Genomic DNA, 15,017 nt, shown 5'->3' on the forward strand with positions numbered 1-15,017 from the left:
TGTTTTCTATTTGTCCACAACTAACTTATCTGTCTTTGTTTAGAAATAATATCTCTAGTGTGCCGAAAGGGGTGTTTAATACGATGAATTCACTGCAAACGGTTCATCTGGCCCAAAACGAGATTGGGACGATCGAGCCAGGTGCATTCAATGGGTTGAATATGAATATGATTTACCTCTTGGATAATAAAGTGGATAAAGTCATTGAGACAGGTACCTTCAGTGATCTATCTGTTCTGGACATAAATCTGAGCGCCAGTAACATTCGAGAGCTGAAACCAAGAGCTTTCAATGGCCTTTCTGCAAGGGAGCTTGATTTAAGTGAGAATAAATTCACGCAAATCGGCGCTGAAGATTTTTATGGACTCAAGGTTGAGGAACTCAGGTTGAAGAACAATAATATTACTGCTATTGCTCCAAATGCCTTCAAGAATACTAAGGTGGAGAAACTGAGGCTGTTTGGTAATCCAATCGATGATAAAGATAGAGCAATTTGGGGTCTTCCAGAAACAACAAAAATATTATGGAGTGAATACTGATGTTGATCAGCAAGATTAACAATCGAGTAAAGAATATTTTCCTTATTAAATGCATTCTACAAATATCAATTGAACATAGTTAATAAGTATGGCATTAATTCCCAAGTACAATTGTAGTTGAGTTATATTATCTTTAGACATATTACAATTAATTCCAGAATTTGTTGTTGTCTGTCCCTCTCAAATAGATTTTCAACTCACACTAGATTGAATTTGGATAAAAAAGTCGACAGGCCTTGGAAATTAAAATTGTTCCTTTTGTTTTTCCTTTTTTTCAACTCAATTTCTCCATCTTCATTGTCCTCTGTACAGTGTAAGTATCTGGTATATATAATCAACGACAACTAAAAATAATGGATGTAATAATCTCATAATTAAGAAATTGAGTATGTTAAACAAAATATATTGAAAAATATTCAAAATTGTCTCAATTTGTAATATCAGTATTTTTTATAAAGTGAAAAAATATATAACTAAAAAATCCAAGTATATCCCTTGATTTTATCCTAGAATTCGATTGATGTACAACCGTTGTTTCCGGACGAAGTATTTCTTCTTAATCTTGTTGCTACAAAAAAAAAACAGAGAAAAGCTGATACTGTTAGTATTAAACAGAATGTTATTGTCTTGTCGATAAATAAATTGTGTAACTCTAGAAGTGTATGTCTGTGTATCTGAGTCATTCTAATCGGACTAGTCATTATCAGCACGTCGAGATTGATTTTATTGACAATCATTTAATTGTCGACGATAATTATAATCACACGAAGTGCCTTGATAATTACATAATTTGTTATTAAACAGACTAGACTATCGATGGCGCGTCAATAATAATTTAAAAAATTGAATTAAATTGGACGATTAATGACCGTTCTGCTCAGTTCGTCTAAAGAGTTCGCTGTTTGACCAATGGCGGTATCTTGGAGCAATGAAGATATTCATTGGAATCGATTTGTTTGTGCACTCAGTACTTCACCATATTGGATTTTATTTGTTTGGAAATCATATTTCGAGTACCCGAAATGGGACGACACCATGAAATCACTGAAGGCAGTTCATCCAGCTCAAAATGATACTAAAAGGATAGAGGCAGGTGCATTCTCCGGATTGAATATGAATGCTCTTTATCTCTTGGACAATAAAGTGGATAGAGTCATTGAGACAGGTACATTCAGTGGTCTATTTGTTCTGTAATTAAATCTGAGGGCCAACAATATTCGAGAATTGGAACCAAAAGCTTTCGATTGTCCTTGTAAATCTTTCTGTGAAAGACTTTGATTTGAGTGAGAATAAATTCACACAAATCGTTGAGAATCTTCATCAACTGAACGTTAAAAACCTGAAATTAAATAATAATAATATTACAACAATTGCAGTAAATGCATTCACGAATACTAAAGTAAAGGAACTGATGTTTTACGGTGTTCCAGTCGAGGATGCAGACAAGGAGAGTCCGAGTCTCTCTCCAGAGATAGAAATATTAATATTTTACTACAACATTCGCTGTAAAATGTCGAAAATTTATCTGCTTGACTGTTTCACTCAGAAGTCGATACAATCAAATTATGTAATTTGTTCCAGAAGACTTTGGCCATGAACTCCTAGCAGCAGCGTCTAGAGTCAGCGAAGATAATCCACAAATAAAGATGTTTTGATTCAGTATTCGATCCCCGTGAGATGAAGACCGAATGCCACGACATCTTTAACTTTGATCCTCCGTTGAGAAAAATGCTACAATGTTATTACGAATATGACGCCAGAAGTTGTTATTCCAATGTCAATCTAGCTGGCCTTCAATGTCTCAACCGCAAACTATAAATGGCTAGCATCGTACAATCTGATCCAGTGTTCTCCTGAAAGTAACGACGTCACAATTAATTATCATAATTTTCTAAACCATGAATACAGTTAGGCTTATCAGTCTAGCTCTAGTGTTGGTATTTGCACGCGGTGAAGATGAAGTCTGCACAGACAACAATTTGGATTTCAAAATCTGCAAGAAGGGTAATACCCTGACACGAATAACTCACGACCACAGGATCTTCTCCGGTAAATTTTTGAGCCTTGAAATCGAGAGGGATATAATTATCAGTGAAGATGCACTAATCAGTTTGAATCTGCAGACGCTGACACTGGCATGTGATCGTCGCGGCGTAGCACCAGAAACTCCTCTGCCCTCTGTTTCCTTGTCTTCGAATCTACTCGCGAGTCTGACTAATTTGACAGATTTGAAGTTAGAAAATGTGGAGATTGATCCTATTGGAGGATTGCTGCGTCTCCCTAATTCTCTGGACCATCTGATTGTCGAAGGTTGTGAGCTCAGCGAAGTGCCAAGTGACACATTAGCAACAGCTCCAAAACTAGTGGATCTTTCTCTTCGAAGAAATCGCATCCAGACCATCAAGCCAAATGCTTTTGCTGGATTGAAGCACCTGAAGAAGCTTGGCTTGAGTCAAAATAATGCCCTCGAACATCTGGAGGAAGGTTGCTTCAATGGGCTCGATAAACTGGAGTCATTGGAACTAGGCGAAAATTACATTACTCTAAGGCCTGGGCTTTTCAAGGGACTCAATAACCTGAAGAGATTGTATCTATCCAAGTCTTTCAATGGCATGGGATTTGAGCCCTCTCTGCTGCAGGATGTGCCAAATCTTGTTGCTCTGTATGCAAGGTACAATGGGTTATCATCTCTTCAGCCTGGAATGTTTGATGCGCTTCAGAATTTGGAAAACCTTTTCCTCACGGGAAATACTTTGACGCACATTCCAAAAGGCGTTTTTAACCAGCTCAAATCGCTGAAGCAGTTAAATTTGGGGAATAATTCGATTGAATCTATTGAACCTGCTGCATTTTCCGGACTGAATCTCACAAGTCTTACTCTCTCACTCAATAGTCTAGAAAACATAAAAACTGGAATCTTCAATGATCTGAATGTCACGAATCGATTGTCTCTGAGCGATAATCTCATTTCCACATTGGACCCTGGGGCTTTTCGGAATTTAAATACCCAGCGATTGGATTTGGCGAAGAATAGATTGACTGAAGTCCATGCTGATGATTTCTTAGACCTCAATGCTGATGAATTAAATTTGAGTGAAAATTCAATTACAACAATTGCGCCGAATGCTTTTTCGTCTACTAAACTCAATCTGCTGGAGCTTGTATCAAATCCGATTAAGGAAGCAGATAAAAGTGGATGGGGCCTTTCAAAATCTGCGGAGATATCCATGGAATAAATTATTCTTGGCATAATTTTTCCTTGATGACACATAATCATGAAGTTTCTGTAAAATTTTGAATAGATTTTAATAAAGTGGCTGACATTTCTGTGATTATTTGTTTATTTATATGATTTACCCTGCAACATCTGGACATCTACATTTTTATTGAACTATTCATTGTTATTATTTTCAGTATTATTTTTCATTATTATTTTTCATTATTATTTTTCAATGAAACAGAATGCGTTGCGGATTATGTTGATGTGCATATTTAGAATTCTTTCCGCAAAACCCGTTACCATAGTTGCGGTATCATTTGCCGGTTCATATTTCCCACGGATCACTTGCGGGTAATTAAATAATAACGATTCAATTTGACGTCAATTGTGCTATAAAAACGAGAGTTCTGCGCATATGATAAAGATTTATCATAATGATTAGTTTTCTTTGTCATTGATACACGTATTAATAATTAATATTAATCGTTAATTTACGAATGTACATTAAATGAATGATTGGGTTATTAAAAAATGGATTTTGAAGGAATTTATCTATTCTTCAAACATTCTAGATTAGATTCTCGCGGTTATAACGAAATAGATTTAAATGAGTCTCTGTTTTTTTATTGATAAAATCATTTCGAAATGATTTCTATGACTTCCAACATTTTTAGTTGTGATTTCCAATGATTTTTAATCTATTTATTCCTTCATAATGAAATAATAAATTAATATCGTTAATAAATGATTGTTTCATGTCTATGAAATCAAATAATGACATTCATAAAATCCGTAGAGATAATCTCATGAGGTCAAGAGTAGAATTTTCGATGATTACAAATGTCAACGGATTATCATTACGGAAGACTAATGCGCATTTGTTACATAAGAGATTAATTATCAATTCATTTCAGTTTCGTCTAGACCGGTATGAAGAACAGATCAATTAGAAAAGACAATAATTTAATTAATAATTACTTTATGTTACAGCTCCATTGTGTTTCGGATAGCTCAGTCTCAGATGTCGAAAGGATGAAGAAATCTATGAAGATATTGACTGTCAATCAATCAGAGAAGACAAGTCACTGAATCTACTTCATGAATTGATAAATAATTGAAGTATCAGTGAGACAATTGGAGAAGATTTTGTGAACAATCACTAAAAGAAGAACTGGAGTAATGAAGTTTAGCACAGAAATCTATCTCATATCTCTGGTGTTATCAATCCGTTTGTTATCAATAACCAGAAGCTGCGAGTTTTCCTCTCTCAATAGATCAGATCGCATAATTAATGTCGATGGAAACACAACTCGAGTGATAAAAATAGGGAATTCTGATCGCTTTGACATGATGTTCGGAACTCCATACGCCATCATCGACCCTCAAGCATTTGATGGTTCGGGGGTGAAGACTTTGCACTTGAGCTTTAATACTTCTAATCATACATCTAATGAGGCAAGTAATTACGGGAGAATCTTGCTGACACCAGAATCATTCGTTGGTTTGGATCTCGACAGTCTTTCCTTGAAGGGTACAGATCTGACTTTGAACCGAGATGGTTTGACTCCTCTAAGATCACTCAATCATCTCACTTTGAAATCCTGCAATATCGTCGAAGTACCCACGATTCTGTTGATGTCCTTTCCAAAACTCCAATCGCTCATACTATCTCACAATAATATGACTGTCGTTCATCACAACGGCTTTGAGAGCTTGCAACACTTGTGGTACCTTAATTTGTCCTCAAACAACATCACAACATTCGAGTCCGGTTGCTTCAACGGACTTGAAGAATTAGAAAGATTGGATCTCTCTGGGAATTCTTTTATTCTTCTGCCTGATGCTTTTGAAGGATTGCCCAAATTACTGGAGCTCCACGTCCGGAACTGCCCTAATCTCAAAGAAATTGATGACAATGCTTTCCGAGCGACACCTACTCTAACAGCACTCACAATATCAGGTACTGGAGTTCGTTCTTTACAACCTGGAGTATTTGATGGTCTTCTTCGTTTGAAATGGCTGCAATTGAGTGACAATCAGATCAATCGGATACGAAAGAACCTGTTCAATAAACTGGAGTCGCTGGAGTATCTCTTCCTGGATAATAACAGGATTATGAGAATGGAATCGCATGCTTTTTCGCGGCTCAATCTTCGATATCTTGGGCTTTCTTACCAGAGTCCGATGGATTCTGACACGTTTCATGTACAGAGACAAGTCATTGAGAATAGAACTTTTGATGGTTTGACCGTCGACATCATCTCCATGGTTGGTACATTGAATCCTAATATCACACCGGCGGCTTTTGACGGCCTGATTGCTGGATTAGTCGATTTACATTGTGCTAATTTAGGTAATATTGAGACGGACATATTTATTGGACTCAATGTGAGGAAACTGGACTTGAGGCTAAACAGAATCTCGATCATTGTCGCAGACGCTTTCAAAGAAGCTGTTGTTGAAGAACTGGATCTTTCGTTCAATTCCGTTAAAATAACGGATTATCCCAGTTGGGGTCTATCTGAAACAGCTCTTGTCACCATTTAGAAGGACAGGTTGAAGTAATAGATATTCTTTGGCCATTTTTTTATTCTCTGGGATTAAAAAAAATCAATACAGATTATGTCAGTGTTTTGATAATTCATTGAACGAAATAACTTATTTGGAAGGACTAATACGAATTGTTTTAAACAAATAACAAAATTTGAGAATTGATTCGTATGTTTTCGTTTTGATTTGGAAATGAAGTCGTATTTATGTTATTAATAAAATTTTGTTAAGAGAAAAGAATTGTTTGTTTCATTCCTTCCTTGTGATAAGAAACAAAAAGTATTCCTTTTTTCGGATTTTGAAAATAATTTATGCATTCGAATCATTATATTTCTTTCTGAATTATTTGTTTAACTATTGATTTACCAGTTTATATCAGTATTTATAAAAAAAATAACTGTTGAATGGTGTTCTTAATTCATCTTTGAACATTGATATTAAATTATCAAAAGATTAGATATAATACAAAGAAGGGGAGAGTCGGGCAAAATGGGGCACTCATGAAAAAGCGGTTTTAATTCATTTTTTTTTTGAAAAATGTTTGAGACAATCTAAAAATGTCCCAGTGTTTTTCGCAAATTACACTTTTTCTTTTAATCACACTGTTGCCTTCTTACTTATTTTATTTATTTATTAATTTAATTTAATTTAATTTTTTTCTTATTTTTTTATTTTTAAAATTTAACATTTTTTTATCAGTTAAATATAATAAAATTCTGGAAAAATTTAAATGTTGAATAATGGATTCTTACATTCACTTCATTGAAATTCCCTAATTCATCCCTTCCCCCACTCCATCTTATCCTGTGCCCCATTTTGCCCCCGCGTTCTGTCTTCCCCGGGTCTTTTCTATATGAATTCTTTATTTTGTATCAATAAAAAATGCATAGAGACCTAGACATTTGCCCGTCATTGTCAATCAATAACAAAGAATTCAACTGAATTTTACAGCCTCAAGGGATCATTATATCGACATTATCGAGAAAAATGAGTTGCATCGGGTTTTCTACGAACAGTCTTATTATTGATTATGTTATTTTCATTTTTATGGCAATCGTTACGAGTACGAAAATTCATATTCCGTTTATACGCTCAATTTTTAGAATTCAGTGGTCATTAATAATTGGTTCGTCAATACCTGGTCGTTAAATTTTTAATTGAACATTTGGTCTGCATCAAATGATATTGTTCATAAAAAATCTACTCTAATTTAATCTTTTGAAATCTAATCTAGTATTGGAAGAATCATAATTTATATAAAAAAATAAATTAATAAGATGAGAAAAATTGAAATGATATTCAAGTTTCCTGTTTATTTTAAATTTTAAGGATTTCGATTAAAGCTTTTGAAAAAAAATTGCAGATTTATTAAAAAACATCAGATCGGCACAAGAGAAATTCGCGTGTTGGCCAATAAAAATTCCAGTGTCGGCATTAGAATCTGTCTGAAAATTTCTCTCTGAGCGGAAAGTTCGGTTTAGTCGCTAGTGATTGGGACGGAGTTTACTGCGCATATTCCGCTCTGAAAAGAGTCTTAATATAAAAACTTAATAATGATTATGCAATTAAATGATAAAACGAGTAAAATATAATGTACTTTTAACAGTTGATTAAAATATATCGAATATTTAATAAGAAATCTATCTTCCATGAACTTTCATGAATCACCAATCTTCTCACAGTTTCTGGTCAAATAATTTATTGTTAATGAAAGTGTCAAAGAATTTTTTTCGCCAGTAATTCACAAAGAATAAAGAATTTTTCAGTTCACCAATAAATAATCAAGAATAGTAATTAATTAAGTAAGATCAATATAATGAGAATCAATATAAATAGAATGCATAAACGTCGCAAACAAATTGATTGTTTATCTCATTCTTCTATAATTTCTAGGACACAAACAGGATTTTAAATAAATGAAATGTTAAACAATACTTTTAACTTTAGATAAACTTAAAATTAAACAACGATAAAGTATTGATGAACAACGCACAACGCAAAGTTGTGGCGGGAAGTAAATATTACGTATAGTCACTGCATGTCTCTTCCTTATGTAAACTGTTGTAGTTGTGTGAACCGATCGTTCCATTTCAAGATGATTGAGAAATGAAAGTGGTACTGCAAACGAAAGTTGTATGCAGAAATGAAAGTTGCATCCAAGTTAATAAAAATGTAACTACTCACAGAATTGTTACGATTCCGCGGCGCATGGACAAACAAATTGCAGCGTCTATATGTTGTTTCACGAATTCCAACAATTTCCAGTTGTTTGTTGTCAATACGAATAATTATTGAATTCCAAACATCAGCAAGTGGTGAATACTATTTTCCATGTTGATTAGTCTTTGTTGCAGTGTTGTTGAATTTGCAGAAGTACTTGTTAAGGACTGAAGAAGTGGGTGAGAAAATTCGATGGGCCTGATATTATAGCAAGTCAAACATTACTGTTTACAATTGTTATAAATTCTCGTAACCAAGGCAGGCGGTCTTCAGTGGGTATTTTCTAGTGGGCAGTAAACCTTCTGTTCAATAAAATATTGACCGCACTCGACGTTTGTTCACGTTCACACAGCAATTGCGTGCCGTTACCGTGAGTATAATTTCCATACACTCCTAGAGGGTTCCTGAAAAATTGATGGAATTTATTAATAATTACATGATTATGGTGAAAGCATCATATACCCATGACAGTCGTAAACGTTGACTCGCCGGTTGAGGTTCTATGACAGCATTGAAACACCAAGATGTGTGCGGAAGCGTTATCAGTGGTGAATTTTTATGAAGAAAAATCGATACTTATCACTGGTGCCACAGGTGGAATTGGAAAACTACTGATTGAAAAATTGCTGAGATCCTGTCCCAACATCGGCAAAATCTATGTGCTTCTACGGTCGAAACGCGGGGAGAGTGCGACTCAGAGAATTAATAATTTAGTAAACACACCGGTAAGTCATGAAAGAATTGCAGTTGCACGAAAAAAAATATTTAGGAAAAATTACGGAAGTTTCAGTTCCATCACCGATATCGACTGGAAAAATTGAAGTCACGGATTCTTAATTTTGGACAGATAATTCAGTATTTCTTTCCGTGCGCCATTTCAAGTTTTGAAATTTTACATTTTTAACAACAATAAAGTGACACGAAATTTTTGTACAATTCTTCATTGACGAATTAGTTGATTTTTCAAATAGTTTGGTAATCTTTAATTTTCAGGTCTATGTGGGACAGGAAAAGCGAAAGATTGTTGAAAATTCAAATGATAATTTCCCTGAATTTGAAATCTAATGAAAATTTAGTTGTATCTGATGCTGATTCAAGTTTTGATTGACAAATCAATTATCATTTAAAAAGAAAAATCTAATTTTCTTGAACTTTCAAGATGAAGACGACAAATTGAATGACTTTAATGATTTTAAATAATTCAATGTTTTAGATTGAAGTTGAATTCAAATTCATGTAATTGAAAATTCAGATAATTCGTGAGTGAAATGTCAAGACATTTCTAACAGTGCACTATTAGAAAATTGCCCTTGAACTCTTTTGCAATTGAAAAAATGATCTAAATCCGCTTTAGAAATTCTAATTGAATTCAATTAATTAAAAATCAATTACATATGATCTTCGATTCTCTCGTTGAATCTGTAAATTCAACTTTTCATCGAAAGAACGATAGATTAATCAAATTTCTTCAATTCTCAAATGAACCAGAAATTTCATGAACGTTTTTAACTGAAATTGAATTGAAACCCAAATTTTCGAGAATCCAGATGGCATTTTGATGGAATTTGAAGAAATTTTTCACAATGAATTATGAATTATGAAGCGAACAAAGGTTCAATGGATCTGTTAAGACTGGCAAGAAAGGCCGGGTTGGAGATATAATCCTCGCATAAAACAAGCGAAGCTACAATAACTCTAATCTGAGTTCGGTGGCGATGGGGAGGCTAATCCGACCATCCGCATACTTAAATCTAATCTAAATCTAAAATGAATTATGAATTTGATGAATTCAGATTTTTCACAAACTGCGTGGTTCCGATCCTGGGATACTGTCCAAAGTCGTTATGATCGAGGGAGACTTGTGCCAACCAGATTTGGGAATTTCCGAAACAAACCGAGAAGAGCTGATGAAGAACGTTTCCGTTGTATTCCACTGTGCAGCAATTTTGCAATTCGATTTGAGTCTGGAAGATGCATTATCAATCAATGTCTTCGGGACTCGGCGGCTGTTGCTGTTGTGTTATAGAATGACAAAAATCGAAGTAAGTAATTTGAAAATTTTTATTCCTCTCGTTGTTGTGTTTGCAACGTACATAATTATGTAATTGATTTTCCACAGGCTTTCGTTCATGTTTCAACTTTGTACTCGACCTGCAATCAATCTAAGATTGAGGAATGCATCCCATCAATTCCCGTTCTGAATGGGAGACTTGATTTTAACAAAAGTGTGAGGGAGTTCGTGATGGAAATTCCTGAAGATGTGGTGAAGGATTGGCCCAATACGTATTCCTTTTCGAAAGCCCTTGCGGAGATTATGTTGAATGCTCACAAGGGCACATTACCGATAAGTATTGTAAGACCGTCCATCGTTTTAGCAACGCTCAGGGAGCCAATGCCAGGGTGGATCGATAACTTTTATGGCCCTACGTTATCAATTTCTAATGGAGCTCTGGGCATATTGAGGTAAGTAACGTATCATAATTTGCTGTACTACTTCTCACGATTCTCACGATTCTCCCCTCAAGAAATTTATACCCTTCGAGCTCGAAAACTCAAGGGAAAAATAAGGAAGACGTCTCCCCGTGAAAATTACGGAGAAAAATATTTTCTGGTTTTTTGTGAGAATTTTTTTTCCACTAAAGAAAGCAATTGCAAAAGCCCAGATATTATATTATTTCAAGATCTTATTCAAACATCATTTCTTCTCATACGCCATTAGACGGTTTTTCGAAATTTTAATGGAGAATTGAATTTGTGAAATTGAAAATATTTTGATACCAATATTTTGAGTATCAAATCTCTGGCTCTGTACCTTCTTTCGGGAAATAATTGAAATATAATATCATTTTTGGACAAGGCCATGTACTTCTTTGAATTTTATCCTGTTACTAATGAAACTTCCATTAAAAATGACACGAGAGAATTTCTAATTACAATTTTTTGAAAGACACGTTTTAATAATTTGTCCCAAAATTTTTATCAACAACTTACCTATCTCTAGAGTTCCCAGGAACATTGGCTTTAGTTCTATCCAGCAAAGTAACCTTGACCTACAAAATTACCGGCATTATACTGTTGAAGCTTTCTGGGGCTCTAAAAAACAAAGTCTATCCTTATTAATTCCATTCTCATTTACCTGGAGTACATAAATAGATTCGATTTGTATCAACAAACAAATGTATGACAAATGTAATTAAAGACTAAAGATATTAATAAACTAAAACTGTTTAATTGTTTATTTTGTTTCAGGTCAGTTATTTGTGACGGTGAAAAAATAGGTGACATCATACCATCAGATCTTGTAGTAAATTTACTGGTAACCGTTGGCTGCAAGACGAAATACCAGGGAACGAGTGTAATTAAAGTTTACAACAGCTGTACAGGCCGGCAAAATCCGATGCGAATGAAGCAGTTGCTCGATGACTGCCAGAAATATTCACGGATGTATCCGCTAATGAAAGCAGTGAGGTATCCAAATTTGACGTATCGATCGTCTTACTTGGTTCATTGGATTGTCTCAAAATTCCAACATCGATTATTATCTTATATCCTCGATTTCGTTGCTTTGTTCACGTCCAAAAAGGGACGCATGATACGCATTCATAATACACTGTCTCGAATTTTGGCAACTTTGGATTATTTTACTCTGCGTCAGTGGGCTGTTGACGATTGCAATGTTCAAAGACTTATCAACGAGATGAGTGAGAAAGAGAAGGACTTATTTTACTTCGATCCAAAAATCATCGATTGGAAATTGTATGTGAAGATTTACAGCCTCGGCATCAGGAGACATCTTTTCAAAGAAAGCATGGATGATATAGAGGAAGCTAAAGCACGGATGGCCAAGTAATTGAATTATTTTCTCCCTTTACGTACATTGAGAAAAAAAAGTGTCGATTAAATATGTACGTTCTTTATTAAAATTGGAAATGAAATGAAATTGTTTTCGTTAGCGGCCAATTTGATTCTCGAATTGAAGAAAAAATGGATTGAATGATTATTTATTGATGCCTTTTTTTCTCAGTGCGGGAAGGACTAAATAAAGGAATAAATCATTAATCTATTTTTTTATTTTAGTTTGTACTGGATGGAGAGATCACTGCAGCTTTTTATGTCAGTCGCGTCAGTTATGACAGTCTATTATTGGATAAAATCACGATCCAGTCGACATCAATGAGAATATAAAAGAATTTTGTATTATAGTATTGATATCGAAGGAAGAGAAGTGATAAGTGAAATATGAAAAGTGGAGAGAGAAGTAGAATTATATCTTCTCCCGTGGAATTGTATCCACCCACAATACCGGAAGTTAAGAATCTGATAATTATCTTTTTGGTCAACTAAGAAAAGGTAAAACTTCTTAAAAGTAATAACATACAGCTGCGATGGGATAGCCATCAAAGGATCCAGCGATGGGACACGAAAAGGCCCTCCAAGTATTATTCGGAAGAAAATTGTGCGGCATACGATGAACTTCACAAATTGTTTGGGGATCTTCCACATTGGAATGAAATGGGTCTCAACAAATATAATAAATATAGTTTTTATCAATCTTCGAAGACCAATCCATTTTTATCTATCAATCACAAGTGCATTCAACAAATTGAATTGAATGGGGAACTCAAAGAAAAGTTCGTAGTGTTGTCCCGCAGTCTGTGAGGAATTAATGTGCAATATAACATAATGACTCGGTGTTTTTACAATCATGAACTGTTTAGAGTTTAAAAAGATCATAAATAATTGTATCGATACATAATTATTCTCATTGACGCCAATATGATATTTCTTTATTCACAAGAATTCACTGTGAATATGTTATATTTATGAGATAGAATGACAGAACAATATTTTCAACAAGTTAATATGCTATGTTAAAGGATATTTTCATATTAAATATCAAACTTGATACAAGATATGTTGTGGAATAATATCAAACGTTTATTCATAAATTACTTCAGAATTTGCACCGATTCTTCAAGCCCCAACTTGGCTCTGTCAGTAATCTTAACAGGAGTACCGTAAAGGCCAAGTTCTTTGATGTCAGTATTTATGAATGCATCCGATTTGATGGAGTTGATGTAATTTTGGCTCAAATCCAAGGCCTTAGTCTTGAGCCCGGAAAAATCATGGGCCCCAACTGATGTTAAAGCGTTCTGAGAGAGATCTAGCATGCTTGTAACTCGCAAAGAATTGAAAGCTTTCGGTTGAATTACTGAAATACTATTTCTTGCCAGACTCAAACGAAAAAGTGTAAGGCCCCTGAAGGTATCAGTTAAAATAGTTTTCAAGGGACGATTGAGAGACATGATCAAGCTATTGAGAGTCAAATAACCAAATGCGCCTGGTGTTATCGTTTCAATTTCATTGTCAGCTAGAGAAAGCTCCTTCAATGACGTGAGCCGGTTGAACACTCCCGTTGGAACTTCACGAATTTTATTACCATATAGTGATAGGTCACGCAACCGCCAGACAGCATCGAACATTCCAGGTGTCAGTGTCGTTATATTATTGGCAGCCACTTGCAACAGGTCAAGGTTCGGTACATCGTTAAGAATGTGTGGTTGAAATCCATTATCATCGAAGCAATCAGATAGATGGAGTGTCTTCAACATCGTCAAACCTTTCAGAAGTTCAGGCACAGCTGGAAAAGCGTTGGCAGATAGATCCAAAACCCTTAGTGCTCCGAGTTTTTCGAAAGAACCTGGCTGGATGTTCTTAATTTCATTGAAACTCAAATCTATCTCCTGTAGAGATGCCAGATTGTCGAGATCATTAGCATGAATAGCATTTATCTTATTACCCCTCAACGATAGTTCCGTGAGGTGTGGAAGAGACTGTAGGACTTTAGTTGGCACTTCCGTCAGATTGCCGTTATTGATTTCTAGATTCTTTAATGATGGAACTGGAAGTAGTGGGTTGACCCCATTCAAATTGATGTTGGCGTTGTCGATGTCTAGAGTTCTTAAGTTTGGTAAACCAGCGAGTGAATTTGGAAATAATACCAAATAGCGAGAAGAAGCTCTGTCTTCAGTATTTATGCTTGGAAGATAAAGACGTAATATCTCAAGTTCAGAAGTACTGAAGGCATTTTCACCGATTGTTGTATCACCCACCAGTTCCAAGGTAAGATGACTTTTGAAAGACGTGTCTTTGTCCGTAATTCGAGTAATTATGCCAGATTTTTCACAGAGTTCGAAACCCCAATCGACTCTAGAACAGATTTCACGATTATTGCCGGCTGCGATTGATACGAGAAGGATGAAGATTAATCCGCTGATTGTCTTCATTGCGTTCCGAATTGCCACTCGATGATGCCGGTCTGCTTCTAACTCAAGACTACTGATAACTGAAGACCTACCACTGCTGGAAGATTTTAATTTATGTCTTGATCAGATGCTTTTCTGATGACTTTGACTTGGGTCAAGGCATGACAGTTCATTTAGAAGTGCTTGAAGTTTAATCCATGACCTTGTTGATGTTATTCATGA

The 15,017-nt window shown here is 35.0% G+C and overlaps 6 protein-coding genes across 10 annotated transcripts in view; 5 read left to right on the top strand and 1 right to left on the bottom strand.

Annotated features, from left to right (window-relative positions):
• Positions 1 to 1,202, top strand: part of LOC105269403 (leucine-rich repeat-containing protein 15) — a 4,561-nt gene extending 3,359 nt beyond the window's left edge. Inside the window, exons 2-3 of one of the 2 annotated variants that reach the window (XM_011309596.1) lie at positions 46 to 565; positions 728 to 758. In XM_011309596.1, the coding sequence (XP_011307898.1) occupies positions 46 to 539 (494 nt within the window). In that variant the 3' untranslated portion in view covers positions 540 to 565; positions 728 to 758. Of the gene's footprint in view, positions 1 to 45 lie in introns of both variants that reach the window. The other variant, XM_011309595.1, reaches the window with a different exon arrangement.
• An 84-nt stretch (positions 1,203 to 1,286) lies between these two features.
• LOC105269402 (uncharacterized) lies at positions 1,287 to 2,218 on the top strand. Of its 2 annotated transcripts, none has more exons than XM_011309592.1 (2): positions 1,287 to 1,704; positions 2,121 to 2,218. In XM_011309592.1, the coding sequence occupies exons 1-2, from the start codon at positions 1,449 to 1,451 to the stop codon at positions 2,192 to 2,194; spliced, it is 330 nt and encodes a 109-aa protein (XP_011307894.1). In that variant the 5' UTR covers positions 1,287 to 1,448; the 3' UTR covers positions 2,195 to 2,218. The 2 variants fall into 2 exon arrangements, with proteins under 2 accessions (XP_011307894.1, XP_011307896.1); XM_011309594.1 differs by having other exon boundaries at positions 2,124 to 2,218.
• A 132-nt stretch (positions 2,219 to 2,350) lies between these two features.
• On the top strand, positions 2,351 to 3,874 carry LOC105269401 (leucine-rich repeat-containing protein 15). The gene has a single exon (XM_011309591.1). The coding sequence runs from the start codon at positions 2,438 to 2,440 to the stop codon at positions 3,773 to 3,775; it is 1,338 nt and encodes a 445-aa protein (XP_011307893.1). The 5' UTR covers positions 2,351 to 2,437; the 3' UTR covers positions 3,776 to 3,874.
• Positions 3,875 to 4,655: 781 nt separating this feature from the next.
• LOC105269404 (insulin-like growth factor-binding protein complex acid labile subunit) lies at positions 4,656 to 6,922 on the top strand. Of its 2 annotated transcripts, none has more exons than XM_011309598.1 (2): positions 4,656 to 6,027; positions 6,113 to 6,252. In XM_011309598.1, the coding sequence occupies exons 1-2, from the start codon at positions 4,939 to 4,941 to the stop codon at positions 6,149 to 6,151; spliced, it is 1,128 nt and encodes a 375-aa protein (XP_011307900.1). In that variant the 5' UTR covers positions 4,656 to 4,938; the 3' UTR covers positions 6,152 to 6,252. The 2 variants fall into 2 exon arrangements, with proteins under 2 accessions (XP_011307900.1, XP_011307899.1); XM_011309597.1 differs by having other exon boundaries at positions 4,664 to 4,687; positions 4,750 to 6,922.
• A 1,499-nt stretch (positions 6,923 to 8,421) lies between these two features.
• Positions 8,422 to 13,360, top strand: LOC105269407 (putative fatty acyl-CoA reductase CG5065). Of its 2 annotated transcripts, XM_011309604.1 has the most exons (6): positions 8,422 to 8,899; positions 8,982 to 9,254; positions 10,323 to 10,571; positions 10,649 to 10,992; positions 11,779 to 12,375; positions 12,607 to 13,360. In XM_011309604.1, the coding sequence occupies exons 2-6, from the start codon at positions 9,054 to 9,056 to the stop codon at positions 12,704 to 12,706; spliced, it is 1,491 nt and encodes a 496-aa protein (XP_011307906.1). In that variant the 5' UTR covers positions 8,422 to 8,899; positions 8,982 to 9,053; the 3' UTR covers positions 12,707 to 13,360. The 2 variants fall into 2 exon arrangements, with proteins under 2 accessions (XP_011307906.1, XP_011307905.1); XM_011309603.1 differs by having other exon boundaries at positions 8,422 to 9,254.
• LOC105269406 (leucine-rich repeat-containing protein 15-like) lies at positions 13,286 to 14,917 on the bottom strand. Its single transcript, XM_011309601.1, has one exon. It carries the CDS (start codon positions 14,814 to 14,816, stop codon positions 13,479 to 13,481), a length of 1,338 nt encoding a protein of 445 aa, XP_011307903.1. The 5' UTR covers positions 14,817 to 14,917; the 3' UTR covers positions 13,286 to 13,478.
• Positions 14,918 to 15,017: the final 100 nt, after the last annotated feature.

The sequence above is a fragment of the Fopius arisanus genome, unplaced genomic scaffold (assembly GCF_000806365.1).
Source record: "Fopius arisanus strain USDA-PBARC FA_bdor unplaced genomic scaffold, ASM80636v1 scaffold00069, whole genome shotgun sequence".
NCBI classification, from domain to species: Eukaryota; Metazoa; Arthropoda; class Insecta; order Hymenoptera; family Braconidae; genus Fopius; species Fopius arisanus.